Raw genomic sequence first — 26,832 nt, forward strand, 5'->3', positions numbered from 1 at the left:
AGAACATCAATTAGTTTTACATGAAGACCATCAGTTGTGCCTTCAGGAGAGTCATCTTGCACACTAGCCATGGTGGCAGAGATGAGGGACTATGGAAACTTTGAGACAGAGTTCCTCTTCAGGCCTTAAGGAAGCCAGGCATTCCTTTCAGACTTGGATGCCATCTGCCTACATTTTTCCAATATATTCTTCTTTAGTTAGAGTCACTTCAAATGAATTCCTATTCTTTATAATCAAAGAACCTTTATGAAAAAAAACTGTCACAATTCTTTGAGTCATTAGTTAATAGTCTCCTTACCTAAGTCATCTAAGTCTCCTAAGCAAGCCTGGCTAATGCCTCCATAACTGAGACCAGAAAAGATCCCAAACTTGGAAAAGCTGACTCAAATTATGGTATGGTATATACACCAATAAAGATCTTTTACTGTTTGTTTACAACAAAGAACATATTTTACTGTTCTACTTATAAAGTATTCACAACCTCATCTTTCAAGTTCAAAGAAACAGTTTCAGAATTCTGGGTATATAAAACACTGTTTGGTTGGCACTGAACATTTGCTTGTCACTTTCTGGTTTACATTACTAAACCTGTTGGTGAAACTGAAGTCAAGTGAAGTCGCTCAGTCGTGTCCAACTCTTTGTGACCCCATGGACTGTAGCCTGCCAGGCTCCTCTGCCCATGAGATTCTCCAGGCAAGAATACTGGAGTGGGTTACCATTTCCTTCTCCAGGGGATCTTCCCTACCCAGGGATCGAACCCGGGTCTCCCACACTGGAGGCAGACGCTTTAACCTCTGAGCCACCAAGGAAGCCCACTGAAGACAGCAAGAATAAGGGAAGAGTAAAAACGAGATAGAAACCAGGAAAAAGAAACCAGAGGAGGCAAGAACAATGCTGTTTTAGACTTTTTTCTGGATATCTCAGGGTTTTTTTTAAACACAATAAACAGAAACATATTTCAAAAAGGATTTTAAATTAGGCAGAGGAAGCTAATTTTAAATAGATTTCCTTTTGCTTATATTCTTTCATCAGCAAAAAAATAACATTTAAAATTTCAAACATAATAAAAATAACATTTGTTCTCCATGGAAATTATATATACAATGCAGATATATATAAAATATATATGCTTTTATATATATATATATATATATATATATATATATATATATATATATACACACTCACTATAACCTTTGGTGTTTGTTCACAGAATGAGGAAATTTAGGACTCAGGATATTGTTCATTGTAAATATATTTAAATAAACATTTGAATCATGTGGAGTCTGAAATAAAAACTGATAAAAATCCCAGAGGACTGGTATTTTCTGGAATTTTTAGATGATAATGAATTTTGGATTCAGGAGTCTGTACTGCCTGTTTAACAGAGCCCATGTCAAATAAGACTGTATTTTTAACTACCGTCAACCAAGAATTAAAAATATTCTTTGACACACACTCAATTTTATAATGATAACTATCAAATTCCATTCCAAAGTAGTAATAATCATAGCACCTAGAAGTGAAACCAGGGAATTAAAAGTACTCAAAAGGTATATACACATAGTTTTAAAATGCACAATGAGCTCATCAATTATACCAATCCACAATATTATCAACCACCTTAAATCACATTTCAGTGAAACAACTAAACAACTCCATAAACACTGGCTGAATGGATTTCTCACCTCTAGCATAAAGAATATATTAGTGCTTAAAATTATGGAATGATGTCTTAAGTCCCAAGGAACTTAAACTAGATTTTAGAACTTTTTTTTAATGTGAAAGGTTCTCCTTTCTTCCATTTTTAATAATTGTTTCCAATTCTGAAAGATACTTATTCTTTCCAGACACTTTGAAAACAAAAACGTTTTTTAAAAACTGGACTTAATACATAAAAGGGCTTCCGTCGTAGTTTAGTCGGCAAAAGAATCTGCCTACAGTGCAGGAGACCTGGGTTCAATTCCCGGGTCAGGAAGATCCCCTGGAGAAGGAAATGGCAATCCACTCCAGTATTCTTGCCTAGAGAATCCCATGGACAGAGGAGGTTGGCAGGCTATAGAACATGGAGTTGCCAAGAGTCGGACACGACTTGGTGACTAAACCACCAACAACAGAAGGTGCATCAAAATTTATATAAAATTCAACAATTACAAAGTGAACAACAGTAATTCTAATCAGGTCAAAAAATACACTAGAACCAGAACCGTGTGTATCTCCTTCAATCACATAACCCTCCCCTCTCTCCTCCATAGTATACCATCCTAAGTCTGTGGTGTCAACTTCCTGTACTTTTATCATAGGTTTACGATATATATCCCTCAAACTATAACTGGCTTCTCCAGTGGCTCACTGGTAAAGAAGCTGTCTACAATGCAGGAGACATGGACTGAACCCCTGGGTCAGGAAGATCCACTGGAGAAGGGAATGGCACCCCACTCCAGTATTCTTGCCTGGAGAATCCCACGGACAGAGGAGCCTGGTGAGCTACAGTCCATGGGGTTGCAAACAGACATGACTTAGTGACTGAGCATGCACATATTTCTAAATATTATGTGAATGGAATATATGCACTGTATTATTTTGTCTGTTCTCCTTCAATACACTGGACATTTGGGGTTGCAGGTAGTTACAGCTTGAACGTTTTTATTGAATACTGTACTATATTATGTGGGAGAAAACTTGTTATCCATTCTATTACAGATAGACATTGAAGGTGCTTCAACCTATGAGCTATTATGAAAATGGAGCTATGCACATTTTTGCAGACATAGTTTACTGTGTATCTGCACACACTTCTCCAGGGTATATTCTTAAGAGCAGAACTGTTAGTTCATAAAATGATATCGTCACACTAGATAATGCTGAACAATTTTTTAAAGTAGTTGTATCAATGTATTCTACCTGCAATGAAGATTTAACTTGCTTTCCCTTCATTACCAAGAAAATGAAGCACATTTCAAAATTACTAGCCATTTGCATTTTCTTTTTTGTGAGGTGCCAAGTGTTCCAGGACTTTGCCAATTTCCTATTGAGCTGTCTTTTTCTTATCGCTTTACAGTCATTCTTTTACTTGTAATCAACATAAGTTCTTTGCCACTTTTACGTACTGTTGAAAACAATCCTTTCCTACTCTGTGACATGTTTAACACTTGTCTTTGGATGAATACAGGTTCTTAACAAAATTAAATTTATTCATTTTTCCTTTACAATTATCCTCTATGGTAGCAATGTTTATGTCTTGTACAAGAATTCCTTCCCTACCTCCAGATCATGAAGGTATTCTCCTACATTATATCCCAGAAGTGTTACAATTTTGCCTTTCACATTTAGGTCGATAATATTTCAGGATGTCAGTTTTGTATAAGATACAAGGTAGGTTCAGTCTCACAGTTCCCCCATATGTATGTATCCAATGTCCCAGCATCACTGCCTAAAGAGTTGGTTCTTTCCCCCTTTGACGTGCAACACCACATTATGTGCATGGTTCTGTTTCTGAGCTATTACTTCACTGATTTATTTAGTATTTGTGCCAATGCCACGTTGCTATAGCTATAATATTAGTCTCAATATATTGTAATACAAAGCTTCTCATCTTGCTATTCTTCAGAGTATCTTCTTATCCCCTTAATTTCCCTATATATTTAAGGGTCAGTTTTTGAATTCTTGAAAAAATTAATTCGTTGGGATCTTGACTGGCATTTGCTTGACTCTATATGGATTATTCATGTAGCATGGACATATTAAAACTTTCGTTCATAATAATAGGATACTCTGTTAAGTCAACCCTGCATTCCTGGGATAAATCCAACTAACAATGTATTAATTAGAACACAGCCTAAATCCCCAATTTAATCCTACTTCCCCTTTCAAACCAAGTGGAATAGCATCATATAAATCTCAACATAGCTAAAAATCTATCATAATTAAGAGATGAGGTAACAGTCTATTTCTATAAACTTCTTTTTAAAAGTTAGTTATCTGTTTCCAGCTTATCATTCTTACAATTATTTGACCACTTGGACTTTTAAATACCTTTAACAGCTGTCCAGTGACCACAGGACAAATGTCAAATGCCACAGCCTGGAATACAAGACGTTCCATCAACTATACCCAATTTGTTTTTCCTTTATTTTATTACTCCTCTACACAAACTCTCTATTCAACAGAAATTCTGTGTATGATGTGAAACAGATAATGATTTTTTTCTATGTGCATACCCAAAATCATTCAGTAACTCATATATCCAAGAAAAGCTAGTTACAATACTAATTATATTTGAACTGTTATTAAGAAAATATCAAATGATAGGATTTGAGAATTCTAATATCACTTCTCACAAAACAGCTAAATATCCACCTAAAATCTTACTTTCTACTGTCCTACAGAACATAACTGGTAGGTTTTACTCTTCAAAGTAACAGAGCAATTTTTAAAAACTTAATGAGCTATACAAATGTGGAAAACAGCAATAACAATATTCTAATTACTTAATACTATGAGATAATTCTGTATGAACACTGGTGGCATAAAGAAGCAAGCAAAAATTTTAAATTCCTGTACAAATACTAGCTGATATTTCTAAGTTTTCTTCATAGAACATAAATATTTTTGAGGTTAAGACAGATTCTAGAAATAAGTCAAGTCCAGGAATTGCCACAAAATAACTAACCAGTTATATGCAAGAAAATTTGTAAAGTAGCAAAATCTTTCAGAAAAAGATTCTCTGTTGAATTATAAGAGGTAAATTCCAATATGAATAATCATGAGTTCATACATTCACGAAGACTCAAGCATATAGCTTATTTACCAACATTATTCACTAACATTTTCAAAACAGTACTAAAAGTTTACTTTCTGGTACTTTAGTGCTAATGAACTAAAATAAGAACTACTAGAAATATTATTTGAATAAATAAATATAATAATCACATACCAGTGTGCTAGAACAGCCTTAGGATACATAAGGATTAAAGCATACATTACAGGTGCGAATCAACCCTTCAAACAAAAACCTAGATAATTATAATGTATGTGCATACTATCATTCAAAATTGTTTATATAAGCAGTTTACACTACCATTGGAATTGTTTATAGGTACAACACTGATAGCACAATTGTAAATTAAAAAGTACAGTTATGACTATCTATGCCAAGAAAACGTCTCGCTTTCTTTAGACTATAGATTCCAAAACTGAGTTCCTCTCAGGACTGAGCTACAAAAATAACTTCAAAATATTAGGTTGGTGCAAACGTAATTGTGGTTTGAACTGTGAATTTTAAATCATTATAACTAGCCTCAACTATACCTTTATTAATCAAAATAGGTACCATTATAATCAACACATTTTTGCCAATGAGAATTAAGTTTGCTTATTCCTGTAACATAAAAATCTGTGCTTTGGGATTCAATGAACTCTTAGAAAGCATCTTCTGCCTTCTGCTGGTCGTGGAAGTGTTTTCCCTACAAAAAGTTGTCAAGATGCTTGAAGAAGTGGTAGTCAGCTGGCGAGAAGTCAGGTGACTATGGTCGATGAGGTAAGACTTCGCAGTCCTATTCATTCGACTTCTGCAGTGCTGGTTGTGCAATGCGTGGTGGAGCGCTGCTGTGGAGAACTGCGCCGTTTCTGTTAGCCAATGCCAGCTGAGGTGTTGCAGTTTTCTGTGGATCCCCCTGATCTGGTGAGCGTACTTCTCAGATGTAATGGTTTTGCTGGGATTCAGAAAGGTGCAGTGGATCACATGGGCAGCAGACCACCCAACAGTGACCATGACCTTTTCTGGTGCAACTCTGGCTTTGGGAAGTGTTTTGGAGCTTCTTCTCAGTCCAACCACTGAACTAGTCATCACTTTCCATCACACCTCACAATCCAATTGAGAAATGGTTCACTGTTGTTGCACAGAATAAGATGACATTTCAAAACGACCATTTTTTAAAATTTTCAGTCAGCTCATGAGGTACCCACTTATTGAGCTTTTTCACCTTTCAAATTTGTTTCAAATGCCAAACAACAGTAAAATGGTCGAGTGCTTAGGTAACTTCTCCCATGATCCTCTCAAGTGGTCACTGCCAACTTTCAATAGCTGGCCACTATGCTCCTCATCTTTAAAGCTACTGTCTCTTTTGCAAAACTTCCTGAACCATCACTGCACTGTATGCTCATTAGCAGTTCCTAGGCCAAATGCATTGTTGATGTTGTGAGTGGTCTCCAGTGCTTTATGACCCATTTTGAACTCAAAATAAGAAAATTCTTTCAACTTGCTTTTTTTCTAACATCATTTCCCTAATCTAAAATGCACAGGAAATAAGTCATTAGTAAAAAATATATATAAAGTAAGAAATGTGTATTAAAATGATATATAACAAAACCACATTTAAGAATGTATTCCAATATCAAATGGCAAATTTCAACACGACAAAACCACAGTTACTTGTGCACCAATAAATATATAGTTATCCTCTTAATTTTAAATGAATTGAATGGCCAGTTTTTTTTAATTGAATGTATTAGCTATCTTTATATAAAAGAACTGAAATATCTCTTAAGACTATAGATATATCTTGCTTTTCAGGCATACCCATATCATTGTTGAATATGGTAAGCACTCTACATCTTTTGCTCTAAATAGGCTTCCAGCTCTAATAGTAATATAATGTTTATATGCTGAATGGTTAATATTTGGTCGTAAACATCAGTATCTTAGAATTCTAAGTGCCTTGAATCCATACTGAAATGTATCCAACAAAGGGACTTCTGAGGTAAGATAATAAAATAGCCACACATAACCCTATTAGGGAAACAGAGAAACATGTCCAGTTATCACCATACTCCTAGTGTCCAGTACAACGTCTCATATACAGTATGATAAACATCAGTTCGATAAATTGAAAAATGAAGAAATAATGCAGTACATCCAATACTTTTACCCTTTTCACTTCTCTTCAACGCCTTTCAAAAAAACTATAAAGCAATTCTAACAATTTACAGCTTGGGAAATGCAAGACTCAGTAAAACTCAGGTAGCTTTATTAGGCTCTTTCAACAGGTACCCATATCTTCAGAAGGAAGTCAAGGGTATTTATTATACATCTGTTTGGGATCTGGTTTACTTCTCGCGTTTTAGCTATCTCCATTCTTCATGCTGCTGCTGCTGCTGCTTAGTCGCTTCACTTGTGTCCGACTCTGTGCGACCCCATAGACGGGCAGCTCACCAGGCTCCTCTGTCCCTGGGATTCTCCAGGCAAGAATACTGGAGTGGGTTGCCACTTCCTTCTCCAAACTCTTCACACTACACTATAGCTATTCTTAGCTGATTTTTAACTTTGTAAAGTAAGCATGCTATGCTTCATTTCCTACTTTTCACATAAGCTATCCCACCCCATCTACCTTTCTTCTGATTCTAACCCCCTTTCTCTCTCCAACCCTACCCTTTAAAGGACTCAGGTGATGGTGTTGCCTCTAGAAGGAGCTTTTTCTGAACACTCTTCTCCCAATTCTCTGTACCCTCCTTCCCTCCTTGGTCAAAAATCTGGTCAATGTATTGAAGAACTTCCCGAGAAAAAAGAACAATTTATCTCATCATAAGTACTGAAACACTCAACCCATGACACACAGGGATATAAAAAGGATACAAAGATATTTATCAATAATCACAAGAAATACATTACAGAAATGAGCTGTATTATGAAGTGATATATATGTATATATATATCACAACCCTTTCCACCCATGACATGAACTCCTGTTTATTTTTCAGTAACATCAATCTCTGATGGAGAAAAACCTGACTTCAAGAAAATAAAAATCACACGCAGAAATGCACAATTCCTTATAAAAAGCACGTAAATGAAAACCAATAATTGTATGATAAATAATAATATTCAAATACATAGCAAAATGAAAATAGTAAAACCAAAACTGCAGGAGCTACAGTGACTGCTGCATGAGGCAATGGCGCAGGACATGTGGGCGGAGGAGGAGGGCCGTGAGGATTGGGGGCCTCACCCTGGGCATCACCGTCCTGCTGCTTCAGGCTCTGTTAGAATAAAAGAGCAGGGCAGGGGGCTGGAGGTGGAGGAAAGCTTTGTCTTGTCTTCAGATGTTTCATTATTTTTTCCCTTTCCCTGCCGCTCCACTGCAGCCCTGTAAAACATTAGGCAAGCCTCTTAAACACTCCCTGTCTGTTCCATTCCTCATCTGTAATATGCGGAGAAAAAAACTGATGGGCTCAAAAAGACTTTTTGAGGATATAATAATACTGTCAGAAATCCTAAACATAATCGCACCTCCAGTTCTGTAGCTAGGTGATCTCAGGAGAAAAAAGTCATCCATCTTTTTTGCTCAACTGAGAACTGGAGTCCATCTCCCCACACATCCCCACCAGATCCCCTAAATACATTCAAAGAAGCACTTGATAATCATATAGAATTAAATCAAAATGTCACCCATTAAAAATAGTTTGCAATTCACACCAATATCAGCATACTATCTTGAACTATTCTTTAGAAGGTCTTAAAAAATATGACTTATGCTTGCCCACAACTCGAAACTATTTCAGAGGAAGTCTTAGAGATAAATATATTTTAAAAGCTGGATAACCACTGCCGAGAGACTGCATGTTTAGGACAAGTTGATTCAAGTTAATAAATACCAGGATGCTCAGGTCTCATTTCAAAAGTCTCTGATGCAATAGGTCTGAGTTGGAACCTCAAAACTTTCTAACAAGTTCTCTGGTAATCTTGATGCTTCTGGTCAAGGTATCACACTTTAAGAACCACTGATTTTAAATGGCATGAATCACTGGTATGATTACTTTTGCTACCAGCTGTTTTTATTTAATAATTCATAAACGCATCTTATATTGATGCCCTATCCTCCTTTCTATATTACTTCCAAATTCTGTTGTAATTTTAAAGCAGGGAAGAACTATTACGACTCAAAAAGTAGATTTTCTCTTCCTTCAGAATGCAAATTATCATTTTACTTCATTCACCACTGCGCCTCAATTTTCTCACCTGTGAAATGGGGACAATTAGACGGATTCGATAAAATAATTTTGTTGTCTTTAAGTCACTAAGTTGTGTCTGACTCTTTGTGACCCCATAGACTGCAGTGTGCCAGCTCCTTTGTCTTCCACTATCTCCCGGAGTTTGCTCAAATTTATGTCCATTGTGTTGGTGATGCTATCTAACCATCTCATCAATAAGATAATAATATCAATAAAAGCCCTTAGAAGAGTACCAGGTCATAATGAGTACATTGATAAGAAGAGTACCAGGTCATAATGAGTACATTGATAAATGTTTTATATTATTCTTATTGCAATTACCTCACTAATTTTCTGTTCATTATTGAGGAAAACTTACTCATGTTTGTCACATGTTAATACATTACTGGTATATGTATAAAATCTTATCTGTTTATGGTGAAATGCTGCAGAGCTCCGATGGATCTGGTAAACTGGGGAACAAAGGGAGGAGTTAATGTTAAAAACCCAGGTTCTAACCCACTTCTCCCATTAAACTGCTAAATGACTCTAGGCAAGTCATTTAACTCTGGTCTCAACTTCTGCTTCTGAAAAAGCTTACCTTGGATATGAAGATCAAATAATATCTAATCAAGTGAAAAAAAATTTTTTTAATACTATAGTATTCTGTGATGAATAAAGTACTGCTATGTGGGAACAGTTCACAAGATATTAATAAGAAAGACAATGGGCATGGCTTCTGTATTTACATGCTTAAATGGCAGCATGATGATCTGAATCACCACATTAACTATTTACTGAATGTTCAATGCCACCAAGTCATTTTAAATATATTACATGGAGAAATACCTAATATTTCAAATATTACTGCAAATACTGCAAAGTGAAAGATATGTCATTACAAAGTCATCTTGGGCATTTATTGAGTAGCAGCTGCTACTTCACTTCATTCCTTTAGCATAATTTTTATTTTGATGCAGAACCATTCTATGGTCTAGGCTTTTATTGAGTTTAAATTCAATTTATACACACATGTGAATGAATAATGGCAACTAATTATACTGGTGATATTTATTTCTAGTTTCTAATACTCTAGGATATATCTAATATTCTTATAAAATCGCATAATAAAGTTCACAAATTTTTAAATCAATATCCTGAAAAGAAGATTTGGGGGTTATAACATTTTCTTTGTACCTTCGGTTAAATTACTATCTTTGATAGGACCAAACAAAATCTGCCATCTTTTTTTGTGTACATACATAAAAAGATATAATGTATATCTTGATGTTTTCTAATGAACTATACGTACTAAAGTAGTAAAACTCATTTTTTAATAAAGAATATACCACATCATAGGTGATATATATATCCAACACTGCAAACCTTAATTTAAAATACCTAAATGCAACTTAAAATACATAAATGCTATTGACTTTTAATAAGCTATAAAGAAAAAAATTCTTATCAACTATGATTAAAATGTTAAAACTGATTAAAATTTTGAGACTGGTTTTAAAATGTATATGAAATAAGGAAAGCAAAGATACAAACACCATTCTATATATGTGTTCCTAATACCTGTGGTTAAAAACTGAAAGGTAAATGAATGTATTATGTCCTCCTACGTTTATCATCACAATATTCAAATACCAACTACTTCTACTTTATTGTATTTATTCTACAGTGCTCCCAGAAAACATATTAGATTTAATTTCATGTGTGTCCTTATTTCGTAGACTATGTAGATGTGATCAACAGTACAGGGCACGCATCCCTCTATTCTACCCAGTACATATCAAAAGGGCCTGTGTGTTGAATCCAATAGAATACAAATACATCCACACAAGACTCCATTTTAACATATTCAAGATTCTGTCAAAGAATATTTTAGTAACAAGTGGGAAAGTAAAATCCTGCTAGTTTTAAAAACTATCATATGCAAGAGGAAATGGGTGAATTCAGGTTAGAGGCCTTATGAAAGCTGTTCATGAAGTTTTCAGTTAGTTTCACTGTTGTTCATACTACATAAGGTAATAGTCTAAAGTAGATCACTTGTAGCTGCACATGACTCTATTTATTGCTGATGTACTCAGCCACATGAGATAGCCAAAGAGTCCAGAACCAACTTGTCAGAAGTTTAATATAAAATCTTCAGTTGGTAAAAGTATATTTCAGTGGTTTACAGAACCATAGGTAGGAAAAAAAACAGTATTGTGGCTTGATTTTGAAATCTAAAAATCACTTTGTGGAGTCCCTGGCACACAGAAGTCCCTCAAAAATGTTTGTTAAATAAACAAACACAAGTCTAAATGTTTGCTTCCGATTACTATAACTCTTTGAAACAAAACTATATGTAAAAGGAAAATATACTTAAAATGATATTCTAAAAATATACTAAGTAAGATATTTGTAAAGCACTTAGAAAGTAGCCCATAGGAAGCTCTGTATAAGTATTTGTCATTACTCTTATCATATTAACTTAGTCTGGTCCACAACAATCTTGGTAGCTCCATTAGTATAAAGCCATCACTACAACCAATAAAAAGAACTCAAGTTTGTATGCACTACTAGTGAGGATATAGTTGCATATCACCTTTACATGTGGAAGAAAGACTGTCTTATAATGGTAATCATCCAGTTTTATGACGATTAACTCAGTAAGAAAGACACTGACATACAAGAAAGGTGCATTAAGTTTTATAATTTTATCCTATCGCAACAAATTAAATCCCTTATAATTCAATGTGTCTTCTGTCTTTTATTCATATGTGTCTTGTATTTACATAATTCAGAGCTTCAAAAAGAGTTACTGGTAAAATCCATGTTTGCTTATGTCTAAGAAATTCAATTAAAAAATAAATGATCAAAATGCCAACTGATAATTGAGCTGCAAACATTTTCTTTCATACCGAAGTAAACTATAATATAGGAGGAGTGCTAAAAAATGACTGGGATTTACTCTCTGACACTCACTGCTGACCACAACCTGAGATGAAGACTCAGGTAATCTGAAAATTCTGTGAGGATTAAGTCACCCTATATTCTTCATATTCTCCAAGGAAGCAGGCTTTAGTCTGTGCAAAGTACCCTCAACTTCCAGGGCCCAAGAGCAAAAACTGCTGCAATGAAACAGCAGAGTAGTTAGGGTCAAGGAAGGCGGTTGCCTTCCATTATGAAATTAGTCTGAATATCTATTTGTTTATTAAGGTCAACTCTTTTTCTTTGATTTAAGGTAGTGGAGCTTTTGGTAAGACAGAGAGTTTTTAAAATAAAGATGTCATTTTAAACTAAACACCAGGGATACCTTCTGTTTCAACGAAATCCAGTTACAAAGTCTCTTATGAAGTTTATTCAAATCAAGATCCCCTAATTTATAAAATTTTGATTCAAAATGCATTCTGATATGTAACAAGAGTCTACTAGTTTATATTGCACATAAGTAATAAGATTTACCATAAAAGCTAAATGATATAAAATAATTTACAACTGATAAAAACATAACTGTGCTAAGGAGTCCAGTTAAAAGATGTAACCATGTAGTTTAAGTGATCAGCAAAAGCAAGATCAAAAGCTTCACAGACACTTAATAAAACAGTGACACAAATAAAACAGTGGGCACATCAAGCAACAGACGAACTGTAACTGTAGTCAGACTATTACTTTCCATTTTAAGCAACTGATTATTTAAAAAATAAGGATTTTTTCTAATAAAAGTAGCGGATTTTTTTTGGCAGTTAGAATGAATCAATTACTGTCCAAAAGGAATGGTTAAGGCAGAAAAACAGGGGAGATATTTAAAATGCATTTTCAGAACTATAACAATGTGTGGAGGCAAATAAATTAGATCCCTACACAATAAAGTATCTTAATTTCAATTTCTGAAATAAAACCTATGTTGGGACTACATTTCTTCTCTTATGGTTATTTCTGCTTCACTTCCCATGATTTCAGTATTTTAACCAAGGAAATCTCTAATTTATTGAAATAGTTTTCTAATATTATAAAATTAAAGACATCTTTTTATGCAGTGGGGCAAAAACCTGTTTTGAACAAAAATAAAACAAAACTTCTAAGTATAAAGAAAAAGATAAAAGTAAATGTGAAACTAGTATAAAATGCTATAGACATATACACAAAAACTTATCTAAGAAGATTTTTATAACAGGAAAGAATTAAAGGGAAAAGCATATTGATTCTCCTTTTTAAGGTTTTGTCCTAAAATACTTTCTGAATGGACTAAAATCATTCTAAACAACTTTTATTTTCACTAAATAGGTTGGTAGAACTATGAGATATTGAAGGAAAAGAAATTTAAAAAAAAAAAAAAAGGGACCATCCTCCTCCCAGAACTAAAGGACTATAAACAAAACAGAATAACTTCTTCCATTTCATTAGTGTTTAAAATTGTGGTTAGTCACTGAGGTAATGAAATAATTAAGACATAAAAAAACTAAAACTTCATACTGTCCAAAGTGATATAGTTTCTTATAAGATTAATTCTAAAACGCATATAAAAAGTAATCACAGATGAAATGTTAGATTATACGGATGTACATACTATATCAGCCTTGTTTATTTTTTCTTGGTGATTAGGATATGCTTATAAATGGGTCATCACATAGTAATAATTAGGTCCTTCTAAGAAACAATTCATAGAAAAAATATAATAGATGTATGTTTTGGCTATAAAAAGTGATCTAATTTAATTACTATCTGCAATTCAGGCATCACTAGATGTATTTGTTACCTCAACAATATCCGAGTTGGTTCTGCTTTCATGAGGTTCATTATATTCCGTATACTTGAGAAGAACCTTGTCCATATCAGTGCTGGCATACTGAAACAGTTTGTTAGAGCTGTTGAAAATGATGAGTGCTATTTCACAGTCACAGAGCACACTAAGTTCATAGGCTTTCTTCATTAATCCAAACTTTCTCTTTGTAAAAGTGACCTAGAAAATTTAAAAACATGTATTTTTATTAAAAGTTATTAGTAGTACTGGAATATAGGCTACCTGGAGATGAGTTCTCTTTTAATAATGAGTCTGATTTCAAAGGTGAAAAAACTTCCCAGCTTCATACTCCACATGAGTTTCTTTCCCCAGTTTGCCAAAGGACTACAATTCTACATATATTTTGCACCTCCAAGGGCCTGACAGAGTAGTCTCCTGAGGAGGCTTCCTTTATCCTTGGTTGCAACTCTGGGCAAAGAACCAAAGAAGGAAACAGCTAACTAGTGGCCTCTTACCACCCAGCTTCAAAAGGCATTAGAAAGTCCAAGTCCTGCCTCAAGTAGTCCATCGTGTGTGTGTGTGCTGAGTTGCTCCTGTCCAACTGTTTGCGACCCCATGGACTGTAGCCTGCCAGGCACCTCTGTCTAGGGATTTTTTAGGCAAGAATATTGGAGTGGCTCCATTCCCTTTCTCCTGAGGACCTTCCCGACCCAGGAATCGAACCGCATCTCCTGTATCTCCTGCATTGCACTGGATTATTTACCTGCTGAGCCACCAGGGAATCCGTCATTACTCAAACTTTAATCCCTAAACAACAAAATACATCCACTAATCTAAATTATCCTTCCTCTCCTTTCCAATCCCTTCTATTTCACCCATGAAAATTCACAGTCTAGATCAGCAAATTCCTCAATGTCCTCAAAGTCTTCCTTGAATATTTCTCTAACTAAAACCTCTCACCTGAATCCCTCTCAAATAGAGACTAATTTGTTTCTTTTCAAATACTACATGTCCTGTACTCAAGGGTCTGGAAGATATGTCCTCTTTTGCTTCCCATTCTCTCCTCCATTCTCCTTTCTTCTCTAAAAACCCCCAATGTTTTGAAGCTCAATCTATTTGCAGTGATGGAGACCTGGGTTTAACCCCTGGGTTGGGAAGATTCCCGGAAAAGGGAGAGGCTACCCACTCCAGTGTTCTGGCCTAGAGAATTTCATGGACTGTATAGTCCATGGGGTCACAAAAGTTGGACACAACTGAGAGACTTTCACTTTTCAAACTCTCCTTGTGGGGACCTCGAAGTCATTCATCCCCATGCACTGATAAGTGTCATATCTCTTTCTGAGTGAGCGAGTCAAAGTCTCTCAGTGGTGTCCAACTCTTTGCCCATTTATTCCTTTATCTTTATGCAAGTGGCTGACAATTACTGGGAACATAAATGTGCATGCACACTCAAATCCACACCCCCTTGTTTTTCTAAACTGATGACCATACATCTGAACTAACACTTAACATTGCCTGACATTATAACTTAGCTTATTTGTCCCAGCAGCCCATTCTGATACATAAGGATAAGAGGCTTGTGGAAGCTTCCTGATGGGAGGTACTGGCTATTGTGCAAACTGGATCTTGCTCTGATGGGCGGGGCCATGTTGAGTAAATCTTTAATCCAATTTTCTGCTGATGAGTGGGGCTGTGTTCCCTTCCTGTAGTTTGGCCTCAGGCCAAACCATGGTAGGGGTAATGGCATAATGTCCACCTCCTTCAAAAGGACTTATGCCAGCATGTCACTGGCAACCAGAACTGTTATACAGAGTGCACCTGACCTCGCAGCAGATAGAATGAATCACAGAAAAGTAATCAAACTGATCACATGGATCACAGTCTTGTCTAACTCAATGAAAGTATGAGCCATGCAGTATAGGGCCACCCAAGACGCATGGCTAAGGGTGAAGAGCTCTGCCAAAATGTGGTCCACTGGAGAAGGGGATGGCAAACCACTACAGCATTCTTGCCTTGAGAACCCCAAGAACAGTATGAAAAGGCAAAAAGATATAACACTGAAAGACGAACTACCCACAGTGACAGGTGACCCATATGCTACTGGAGAAGAGCGAAGAAACAGTTCCAGAAGGAGCAGAGTCTGAGCCAAAGCGGAGACAGCACCCAGCTGTGGATGTGTCTGGTGGTAAAAGTAAAGCTCAGTGTTGTAAAGCACATTGCATAGGAACCTGGAATATTAGGTCCATGAATCAAGGTAAATTGGAAGTGGTCAAACAGGAGATGGTAAAAGTGAGTATCAACATTTTAGGAATCAGTGAACTTTATGGACCAGAATGGGTGAATTTAATTCAGATGATCATTATATCTACTACTATAGGCAAGAATCCCTTAGAAGAAACGGAGTACCCATCATAGTCAACAAAAGAGTCCAAAATGCAGTACTTGGGTGAAATCTCAAAAATGACAGAATGATGTCTCTTTCCAAGGAAAACCATTCAATATCACAGCAATCCAAGTCTATGCCCCAACCACTAATACTGAAGAAGCTGAAGTTGAATGGCTCTATGATGACCTACAAGACCATCTAGAACTAACACCCCCAAAAGATGTCCTTTTCATCATAGGGGACTAGAATGCAAAAGCAGGAAGTCAAGAGAAACCTGGAGTAACAGGCAAATTTGGGGTTGGAGTACAAAACAAAGCAGGGCAAAGGCTAACAATTTATCTAGAGAAAGCACTGGTCATAGTGAACACCTTCATCCAACAACACAAGAGAAGACTCTACACATGGACATCACCAGATGGTCAATAATGAAATCAGATTGATTATATTCTTTGCAGCCAAAGATGGAGAAGCTCTACACAGTTAGCAAAAACAAGACTGGGAGCTCACGGGGGCTCAGATCATGAACTCCTTATTCCCGACAATCTTGATTCCGACTTGTGCTTCATCCAGCCCAGCACTGCACATGATGTACTCTACACATGGAGAAATATCAATAACCTCAGATATGCAGATAACAGCTCCCTTATAGAAAGCAAAGAGGAACAAAAGAGCCTCCTGATGAAACTGAAAGAGGAGAGTGAAAAAGTTGGCTTAAAACTCAACATTCAGAAAACTAAGATCATGGCATCCAGTTCCATCACTTCATGGCAAATAGATGGGGAAACAATGGAAACAGTGGCAGTCTTTATTTTCTTAGGCTCCAAAATTACTGCAGATGGTGACTGCAGCCATGAAATTAAAAGACGCATGCTCCTTGTGTTAGGGGAAGCACACTGATTGAAACCGCCCACCCTGGCCAGGCACCATAGTAACCATTTGCACGAGTTGTTTTATGACAGGAGATCCTGATAAGGAATATGGAACTAATAAGCCACCATCAACCGGAAGAGTTTGGGAAAGGTCTAAGGGAGACACTGCGTGTCCGTCCATTTCCCAGAATCCCTCTCGCTAGCATCCATCTTGGCTGAGCAATGTGTGCGCCACCAGGAGAGACTCTGGATTAGAATGATTGGTCAAAGACCACCCAGAAATTAATCCCATCACCATAAAACCCGAGACTGCAAGCCCCGCGGCAGAGTAGTTCTCCTGGGTTCCTTTACCCTACTGCTCTCCACCCAGGTGCCCTTTCCCAATAAAATCTCTTGTTTGTCAGCACATGTGTCTCCTCGGACAATTCATTTCCGAGTGTTAGACAAGAGCCCAGTTTCGGGCCCTGGAAGGGGTCCCTCTTCCTGCAACACTTGGGAGAAAAGCTATGACCAACCTAGACAGCATATTAAAAAACAGAAATTACTTTACCAACAAAGGTCCATCTAGTCAAAGCTATGGTTTTTCCAGTGGTCACGTATGGGTGTGAGAACTGGACCATAAAGCTGAGTGCCGAAGAATTGATGCTTTTGAACTGTGGTGTTGGAGAAGACTCTTGTGAGTCCCTTGGACTGCAAGGAGATACAAACAGTCCATCCTAAAGGAGATCAGTTCCCAGTGTTCATTGGAAGGACTGATGCTGAAGCTGAAACTACAATACTTTGGCCACCTGATGTGAAAATCTGACTCATTAGAAAAGACCCTGATGCTGGGAAAGAGTGAGGGCAGGAGGAGAAGAGGTGACAGAGGATGAGATGGTTGGATGGCATCATCCACTCAATGGACATGACTTTGAGCAAGCTCTGGGAGATGGTGAAGGACAGGGAAGCCTGGCATGTTGCAGATCATGGAGTCAGGAAGAATGGGACAGGACTGAGCGACTGAATGACAACAAAGCCCATTCTCCAGGTGGAGATACTTCCTATCTTCTCTCCCTCAAATCCACTCTCCACTGATAAGTGAAGTGAAGTCACTCAGTCGTGTCCGACTCTTTGCGACCCCATGGACTGTAGCCCACCAGGCTCCTCCATCCATGGGATTCTCTAGGCAAGAGTACTGGAGTGGGGTGCCACTGCCTTCTCCAGGGGATCTTCCCAACCCAGGGATCAAACCCAGGTCTCCCGCACTGTAGGCAGATGCTTTACCATCTGAGCCACCCTGCTTCAAACCACTGAGAAAACAGAAGCAAGTAGCAACTGTCTCACTTCCCATCACTGAATCTATCTGTCCAACCGCTTCGTCTGTACGTTTCCACACTCTTCCTTCTCTGCTGGTATTAGTGACATCTCTGTTTCTAGTCTTTTCCAGATGCTGCACTCTCCTTCTTCATCATGGTTTCCTTGCTCTCTGTCAGATCAAAGGCCATAAACTTATGCTCGAGCATATTCTTTATGACTTTACACTGCCTTTCCAGTCACCACCCCTTCTTCTTGCCCTTCTTTCTGCTCTACTTCAGAATAAAAATATTTGAAAGAAATGTCTATAGTTATCACCTCTAATTTCTCACCACCTATTCTCTCCCCATCCTACTGCAATCAGACTTCCCGTCCTCATATTCTGCTAAGACTTGCCAATATCATGACACTGACCTTCAATTTACGTGACTGAAGTCAATGATCACTTTTTTTTTCTTATCTTACCATACATCTCATTTGACAAATTCGACCATGTTCTCAGTCTTCATTTTCTTTTCCAATGTTTATGGCACCACACTGTCCTAGTTTTCCTCTTACTTGACTGACTTCTTCCTCTCAGCCTTTAGAGCTATACCGTCTTTCTCTGCTCAACCTTTACACATTGAAGTGCCTGTGAGCTTTAGATCAAGGATCCCTTCTCTTTACCCTCACAGTCCTTCCAGGTAATTGCATCCAGCTATCCAGCTTCATAATTTTAAAAGTAACAAATATGCTCTTTCTACAGTCTCCTCCAGTTCAGCAAATGGCACTGTCATCCATTCAAACAAAAGCAAATGTCTAAGAGTTATCCTTCATCTCTCCAATCACAAAGACTCTACCTAGTCCTTCAGTAAATTGTGTTAGCTCCACCTCTAAAACATATCCCAAATCGATCCACTTCTATCTACACCACTATACCACCCTAGGTTAAGTAACATGGTATCTCATGTGAATTATTTCTAGAATCACCTTATTAGAGTTCCTGCTTTACCTATTGCACCCTACAGTTTATTGGCCACATACCTGACAGACTGATATATTTGAATCATAAATCAAAATGTCTAAGTAGGAGTTTATAGAGTTTTTCACTGCACTGAAAGTAATAGTCAAACTCATTAAGGAAACAAATGATCTGGCTTCAAACTATGTGACCTTATTTCATCTCTCTCTCTCTCTCACACACACATTATGCTGCACTGGTGTGTACAGTGTGTGGGTTTTTCTTAACCACCAGCTACTACTCCCTATCTTAGGAACTTGGCTATTTCCCCTCTCTGTGAAACACTCTTCACATCACATCTATTTCCTTCTCCCTCCTTTTAAAAAAAAGAGAAAAATCTCTTATCATTATTTAACCTTTTTAAAAAGTCCTTAAAATACAAATACACAAATATATGACTTTATATAAATGTATATATAATGTGTTTTGCCTGCCTCCTTTTAACGCATGTTTTCAACTTGGTATTTTTCATCTCACATTTTTGTACAAGATCATATAATCATATATACATTTAGATATATATACATATAAGGGATCTTGTCAGCGTTTTATGAAACTGGGACTCTTATCAATACTCTTTGACATTGTTTTGAACGGTGGTGTTGGAGAAGACTCTTGAGAGTCCCTTGGACGGCAAGGAGACCCAACCAGTCAATCCTAAAGGAAATCAGTCCTGAATACTTATCGGAAGGACTAATGCTGAAGGTGAAGCTCCACTACTTTGGCCGCCTGATGTGGAGAACTGACTCCTTAGAAAAGACCCTGATGCTGGGAAAGACTGAAGGCAGGAGGAGAAGGGGATGACAGAGGATGAGATGGTTGGATGGCATCACTGACTCGATGGAGATAAGCAAGCTCTGGGAATTGGTGATGGACAGGGAAGCCTGGCGTGCTGCAGTCCATGGGGTTGCAAAGAATCAGACACAACTGAGTGACTGAACTGAACTGATCCAATACTTTTTGTTTTCCTCATCAAGCCACACCTCACAAATGTGTAAGTCAAACAGTATAGTTCTTAGGTAGTCTTCTGAATAATTTCATAATTTTTTCATATAAATGTTACTACTCTTACAAAGTACAAAATAAAAATCTTATTTCTTTTTCTGCACACCACAACTGTAGCTCCCACTCACTGCAACTAGAGAAAGCCCATGCTCAGATGTCAAAAAAAAAAGAAAACCCACAACAGACTTTTTAGATTTACTACCTGGTAATCAGTATATGTTTTTAATATTCTCCTTTACTGAATTTACTGTTGTTTCTTTGGTTGGGTAGGTAATTTTTAATCAATTTGGTGAATGCTCTATATATACTTTTGTCTGGTATACCTTTTCTCATCTCTTTCTTTCTGATATTTGGGGTGGATGAAACTGGAGGCTATTATACAGAGTGAAGTAAACCAGAAAGAAAAACACCAATACAGTGTAATAACACATATATATGGAATTTAGAAAGATGGTAACAATAACCCTATATGCGATACAGCAAAAGAGACACAGATGTATAGAACAGTCTTTTGGACTTTGTGGGAGAGGGTGAGGGTGGGATGGTTTGGGAGAATGGCATTGAAACATATATATTATCATATGTGAAACGAATCACCAGTCCAGGTTTAATGCATGATATAGTGTGCTTGGGGCTGGTGCACTGGGATGACCCAGAGGGATGGGATGGGGAGACAGGTGGGATGGGGGTTCAGGATGGGGAACACATGTACACCCATGGCAGATTCATGTCAATGTATGGCAAAACCAATACAATATTGTATATTATAAAGTAATGTTAGCTAGTCAGAGTAGGGAAAAGGATTTCAAAATGGCAGTGGCTAAAAGACAAGGAAGGGAAAAGCCCGCGAAAATAGAACAAAGGAAGTTCCGAGGACCTGAGTGAAGACCTCAGGTAGAACAAACAGCACTCCTGACTAAGCCCAATTTGCACAGGGCAGGCCCAGGAGGAGGAGAAAACATATAAAAGGAGGAGCCAAAGTGTTTTCCCTCTCTCTGCCCTCCATGTGCCTGTGCTCTTTCTCTCTCCCCTCCATGGGCATGCGCCCTTTCTCTCTCTCTCCCACCCTCATACCCGACGCGTGCGCTCTTTCTCTCTCTCTCTCTCCCACCTGCCCCCTCCACCACGTGCATGTACTCTTTCTCCCTCTCTCTCTCCCCCTCCCTTCCCCGTAGCTGGCACCCTCCTCCACTCTCTTTTCTTCACATCTTTGGGTTGGCATGCCCTCATGCTTCCAGGATGGATTCTCCTGCTATCGTCTAAATAAAATAGAGTTGTAACACTGATTTGTCTAAGAGCTATAACATGGTTTGTCCAAGACCCGAGAGCTGTGACACACCGAGGGCTTTAATGTCCGTCCCTCCAAATCTTTGTTGTGGACGAGACAGAACCGACGAGCATACACTCATGTGGCAGTAATTAGCCTCCAATTAAAATAAATAAATTTATATTAAAAAAAGGGGGGATACCAATAAAAAAAGGTTGGTTTAACATTTGAAAATCAATTTAAATAAATAAAGAATATTTATCAAAAACAAAAAAAGAAGAAAGAGTCCATTGTGTCTCCTGCCTATATTTGGACCTTGTGAACTAAATGGAAGTGATTTTCCTTTAAATAAACAGGCCCATTCACATTTATTGATGTGACTGATAATAGAGATTTCATTGAGTTTTTAGTACTTTAATATTAATATTTATATGTATTATGTATATTTCCTGTTATTTTCCTCTAAATGATGTGTTTTCTTTGCTTCTTTCAGAAAAATTCAATGAGAATTAGCATTTTTGTTCTAGTGGTTATCTTTGTAGTTACAACTTTTGTAAATGCCCTTAGTCTCTGTTTTCATGTTTAATCCCTAACTATTTGCTATGTCAAATCTTAGTGAAATTTTTTAACTCCCACCTACTGCATAAATAATATCAGTACGCTTGTTTTACTTTCCTGTTTCCCTTTTCTTTCTTACCATGTCTCGACTGCATTGTTTTGTTCAAACCAAAGTAATATATAATAAATAATATATAACACATTATTCTTCCACTCTTGCCCCCATTGTTGCTTTAGGCTTATATCTATAGTTAAGTATATTAAATGTTGGTCAAGGATCTTTTTCCTTATTTCCTCAGGCATCTCTCAGCTGTATGGAGCTTATCTTCTACTCAGTTCAGTTCAGTTGCTCAGTCGTGTCCGACTCTTGGTGACCGCATGAATCGCAGCACGCCAGGCCTCCCTGTCCATCACCAACTCCCAGAGTTCACTCAGATTCACGTCCATCGAGTCAGTGATGCCATCCAGCCATCTCATCCTCAGTCGTCCCCTCCTCCTCCTGCCCCCAATCCCTCCCAGCATCAGAGTCTTTTCCAGTGAGTCAACTCTTCGCATGAGGTGGCCAAAGGACTGGATTTTCAGCTTTAGCATCATTCCTTCCAAAGAAATCCCAGGGTTGATCTCCTTCAGAATGGACTGGTTGGATCTCCTTGCAGTCCAAGGGATCTCAAGAGTCTGCTCCAACACCACAGTTCAAAAGCATCAATTCTTCGGTGCTCAGCCTTCTTCACAGTCCAACTCTCACATCCATACATGACCAAAGGAAAAACCATAGCCTTGACTAGACGGACCTTAGTCAGCAAAGTAATGTCTCTGCTTTTCAATATACTATCTAGGTTGGTCATAACTAGATACATAATAATAGCTCTTGAGTACAGAATTACCTGAGCTCTAGTAGGAGTAACTTGAAACATCTTTGTATTTGAATACAGCTTAACTGCAAATGAAATCCTACCTTCAGATACTTTCCCCTGCATTTATTGAAAATGCTGCTCTAATGTCTTCCTTTGTATCTTGATTTTGCAAAATTTGATGCCAGTTTAGTTCTCTGTACTTACAAATTTGCTTTTGTTTTATACCAGAAGCTCTGATGATTTTTTTCTTTATCTTAAAATCTATGGAGATGTAAAGAAGAGAATGGATATGTAGGGAAGGGTGGGATGAAATGGGGAGAGTAGCACTGACATATATACAGTACCATCTGTAAAACAGGGAAGCAGTTAGAAGTTGCTATATAGAACAGGGAGCTCAGCTTGGTGCTCTGTGATGACCCAGAGGGGTGGGATGGGGCGGGGTTGGGAGGGAGTTTCAAAAGGGAGTGGATCTATGTAAACATATAGCTAATTCACTTTGTTATACAAAGGATATTAACACAACATTGAAAGCAATTACAAAGCAAAAATAAACAAACAGGATCTAATTAAAATTAAAAGCTTCTGCACAACAAAGGAAAATATAAGCAAAGTGAAAAGACAGCCTTCTGAATGGGAGAAAACAATAGCAAGTGAAGCAACTGACAAACAACTAATCTCAAAAATATAAAGCAACTTATGCAGCTCAATTCCAGAAAAATAAACGACCCAATCAAAAAATGGGCCAAAGAACTAAATAGACATTTCTCCAAAGAAGATATACGGATGGCTAACAAACACATGAAAAGATGCTCAACATCACTCATTATTAGAGAAATGCAAATCAAAACCACAATGAGGTACTACTTCACACCAGTCAGAATGGCTGCGATCCAAAAATCTGCAAGCAATAAATGCTAGAGAGGGTGTGGATAAAAGGGAACCCTCCTACACTGTTGGTGGGAATGCAAACTAGTGCAGCCACTATGGAGAACAGTGTGGAGATTCTTTAAAAAATTGCAAATAGAACTACCTTATGACCCAGCAATCCCACTGCTGGGCATACACACCAAGGAAACCAGAATTGAAAGAGACACATGTACCCCAATGTTCATCACAGCACTGTTTATAATAGCCAGGACACGGAAACAACCTAGATGTCCATCAGCAGATGAATGGATAAGAAAGCTGTGGTACATATACACAATGGAGTATTACTCAGCCGTTAAAAAGAATACATTTGAATCAGTTTTGATGAGATGGATGAAACTGGAGCCGATTATACAGAGTGAAGTAAGCCAGAAAGAAAAACACCAATACAGTATACTAACACATATATATATGGAATTTAGAAAGATGGCAATGACGACCCTGTATGCAAGACAGCAAAAAAGACACAGATGTGTATAACGGACTTTTTGGACTCAGAGGGAGAGGGAGAGGGTGCGATGATTTGGGAGAATGGCATTGTAACATGTATACTATCATGTAAGAATCAAATCGCCAGTCTATGTCCGATGCAGGATACAGTATGCTTGGGGCTGGTGCACGGTGATGACCCAGAGAGATGTTATGGGGAGGGAGGTGGGAGGGGGTTCATGTTTGGGAACGCATGTACACCTGTGGTGGATTCATGTAAATGTATGGCAAAACCAATACAGTATTGTACAGTAAAATAAAGTAAAAATAAAAATTAAAAAAAATAAAAATAAAAAAAAAGAAAGCAATTACACTCCAATAAAAAAAAAATAAGAGAAAAAAAGAAAGGATAGAAAGGAAATGTAAACAAATTAGAAGGAAATAAAATTGTCCTTATTCATAGATGACATGATTGTCCATGCAAAAAATCGCTACAAGTAAATTCCTGGAACTAAAAAAAGAAAACTAATGAATCTTTCGTAATCAGATCAATTTTACAAAGATAAAGTCAGTAGCAGAATGAAAAATAAAGCTCATTCAACTACCAATAAAAAATCCTATTATCACTAGGATACGTATCAAAGCTGACCTCCACAGGTCCACCTAATCCTTGCTGCTACTGTTAAGTCACTTCAGTCGTGTCCGACTCTGTGTGACCCCATAGACGGCAGCCCACCAGGCTCCCTCGTTCCTGGGATTCTCCAGGCAAGAACACTGGAGTGGGTTGCCATTTCCTTCTCCAATGCATGAAAGTGAAAAGTGAACGTAAAGTCGCTCAGTCATGTCTGACTCTTAGCGACCTCATGGACTGCAGCCTACCAGGCTCCTCCATCCATGGGATTTTCCAGGCAGGAGTACTGGAGTAGGGAGCCATTGCCTTCTCCAACCTAATCCTTGGAATCTTATTTATGAAAACTTTAATTATGTATCAGTTCTATGGTTTCTTTTTCTTTATACAGAAGTTGGATCTTCTTTATCTCCCTTTCAACCATTTTCTCTCAAACCCTTTGACATTACTTATTTTCATTCATTTAGTTCCTGCCTGTTCCTGCCTGCCTTCAATTAATATTAAAGATTCATTTGAGTATATATTCCTTGGCCACTTCGTAATTTAGCCTTTGTTTTAATATTATTTTCTCTTTTTTCTTTCTTTCAATTGACTTAATCAGCTTAATCACTTTGTTTCATCCATGATTTCTTAAAAAAATTCATTTCCATTCTCAGTATTCAAAATTCTGAATCTTGATTTTTGTCTGTAACACTCCTAACTACTTGTTTAAGGAAATTCATTTCAGCATGGATAGTCATTAGCAGTTTTTTTTCCCCACTGCTTCACTGTTTGGGGAACAATCTTGTCACATGAATAGCTATAAATATCATTTTCTTTTCTTTATAACAGTTTATAGGAGATGAAAGTAAAAGATGAGAGTGAGAAAGTTGGTTTAAAACTCAACATTCAGAAAACTACGATCATGGCATCTGGTCCCATCACTTCATGGCAAATAGATGGGGAATCACAGTGAGAGACTTTATTTTAGGGGGCTCCAAAATCACTGCAAATGATGACTGCAGCAATGAAATTAAAAGACGCTTGCTCTTTAGAAGAAAAGCTATGACCAACCTAGACGGCATATTAAAAAGCAGAGACATTACTTTGTCAACAAAGGCCCATCTAGTTAAAGCTATGGGTTTTCCAATAGTCATGTATGGATGTGAGAGTTGGACTATAAAGAAAGCTGAGCGCTGAAGAAATGATGCTTTTGAATTGTGGTGTTGGAGAAGACTCTTGAGAGTTCTTTGGACTGCAAGGAGATCCAATCAGTCCATCATAAAGGAAATCAGTCCTGAATATTCATTGGAAAGACTGATGCTGAAACTCCAATACTTTGGCCACCTGATCCAAAGAACTGACTCATTGGAAAAGACCTTGATGCTGGGAAAGATTGAAGGTGGGAGGAGAAGGGGATGACAGAAGATGAGATGGTTGGATGGCATCACCGACTGGATGGACATGAATTTGAGAAGGATCCAGGAGTTGGTGATGGACAGGGAGGCCTGGCATGCTGCAGTCCATGGGGTCACAAAGAGTTGGACACGACCGAGTGACTGAACTGAACTGAACTGATATAGAAGTTTGCCTGCATCAATGAATTTCTACAGAAAGAATTAGCAGCACTTAGTGGGTAGTGATTGAAAATATTCTTAGTTCAAGAGCACCTCTCCTTTTAAAGCAGTTAAGTATGGTTTCTTTAATGAAAGGCTTTTGGGGGGAGTGCTGGCAGTGGGGAAAAGAGTTTTGTGTCCTTTAATTAAAATACTTTTGCATATACTTTTGTCTTGAAGGATGTGTGTGTGTATCTTCTTTCATTTCCATTTATCTAACATTTTCCAAAAAGTACCTCTGCCTTCCTTTTGGCCCTCTTTTCCCTGAAACAGCTGCTTTTTGAAGACTACAGACTTG

At 37.5% G+C, this 26,832-nt stretch overlaps 1 protein-coding gene across 17 annotated transcripts in view; it reads right to left on the reverse strand.

The window, feature by feature from the left end:
* Positions 1–26,832, reverse strand: part of MEF2A (myocyte enhancer factor 2A) — a 186,402-nt gene that overhangs the window by 60,259 nt on the left and 99,311 nt on the right. For all 17 annotated transcript variants that reach the window (XM_042235042.1, XM_012098353.4, XM_012098352.4 and 14 more), the window contains one exon: positions 13,739–13,942. In XM_042235042.1, coding sequence (XP_042090976.1) covers positions 13,739–13,942 — 204 coding nt within the window. The remainder of the gene's footprint in view (positions 1–13,738; positions 13,943–26,832) is intronic.

Source organism: Ovis aries, chromosome 18 (assembly GCF_016772045.2).
Source record: "Ovis aries strain OAR_USU_Benz2616 breed Rambouillet chromosome 18, ARS-UI_Ramb_v3.0, whole genome shotgun sequence".
NCBI classification, from domain to species: domain Eukaryota; kingdom Metazoa; phylum Chordata; class Mammalia; order Artiodactyla; family Bovidae; genus Ovis; species Ovis aries.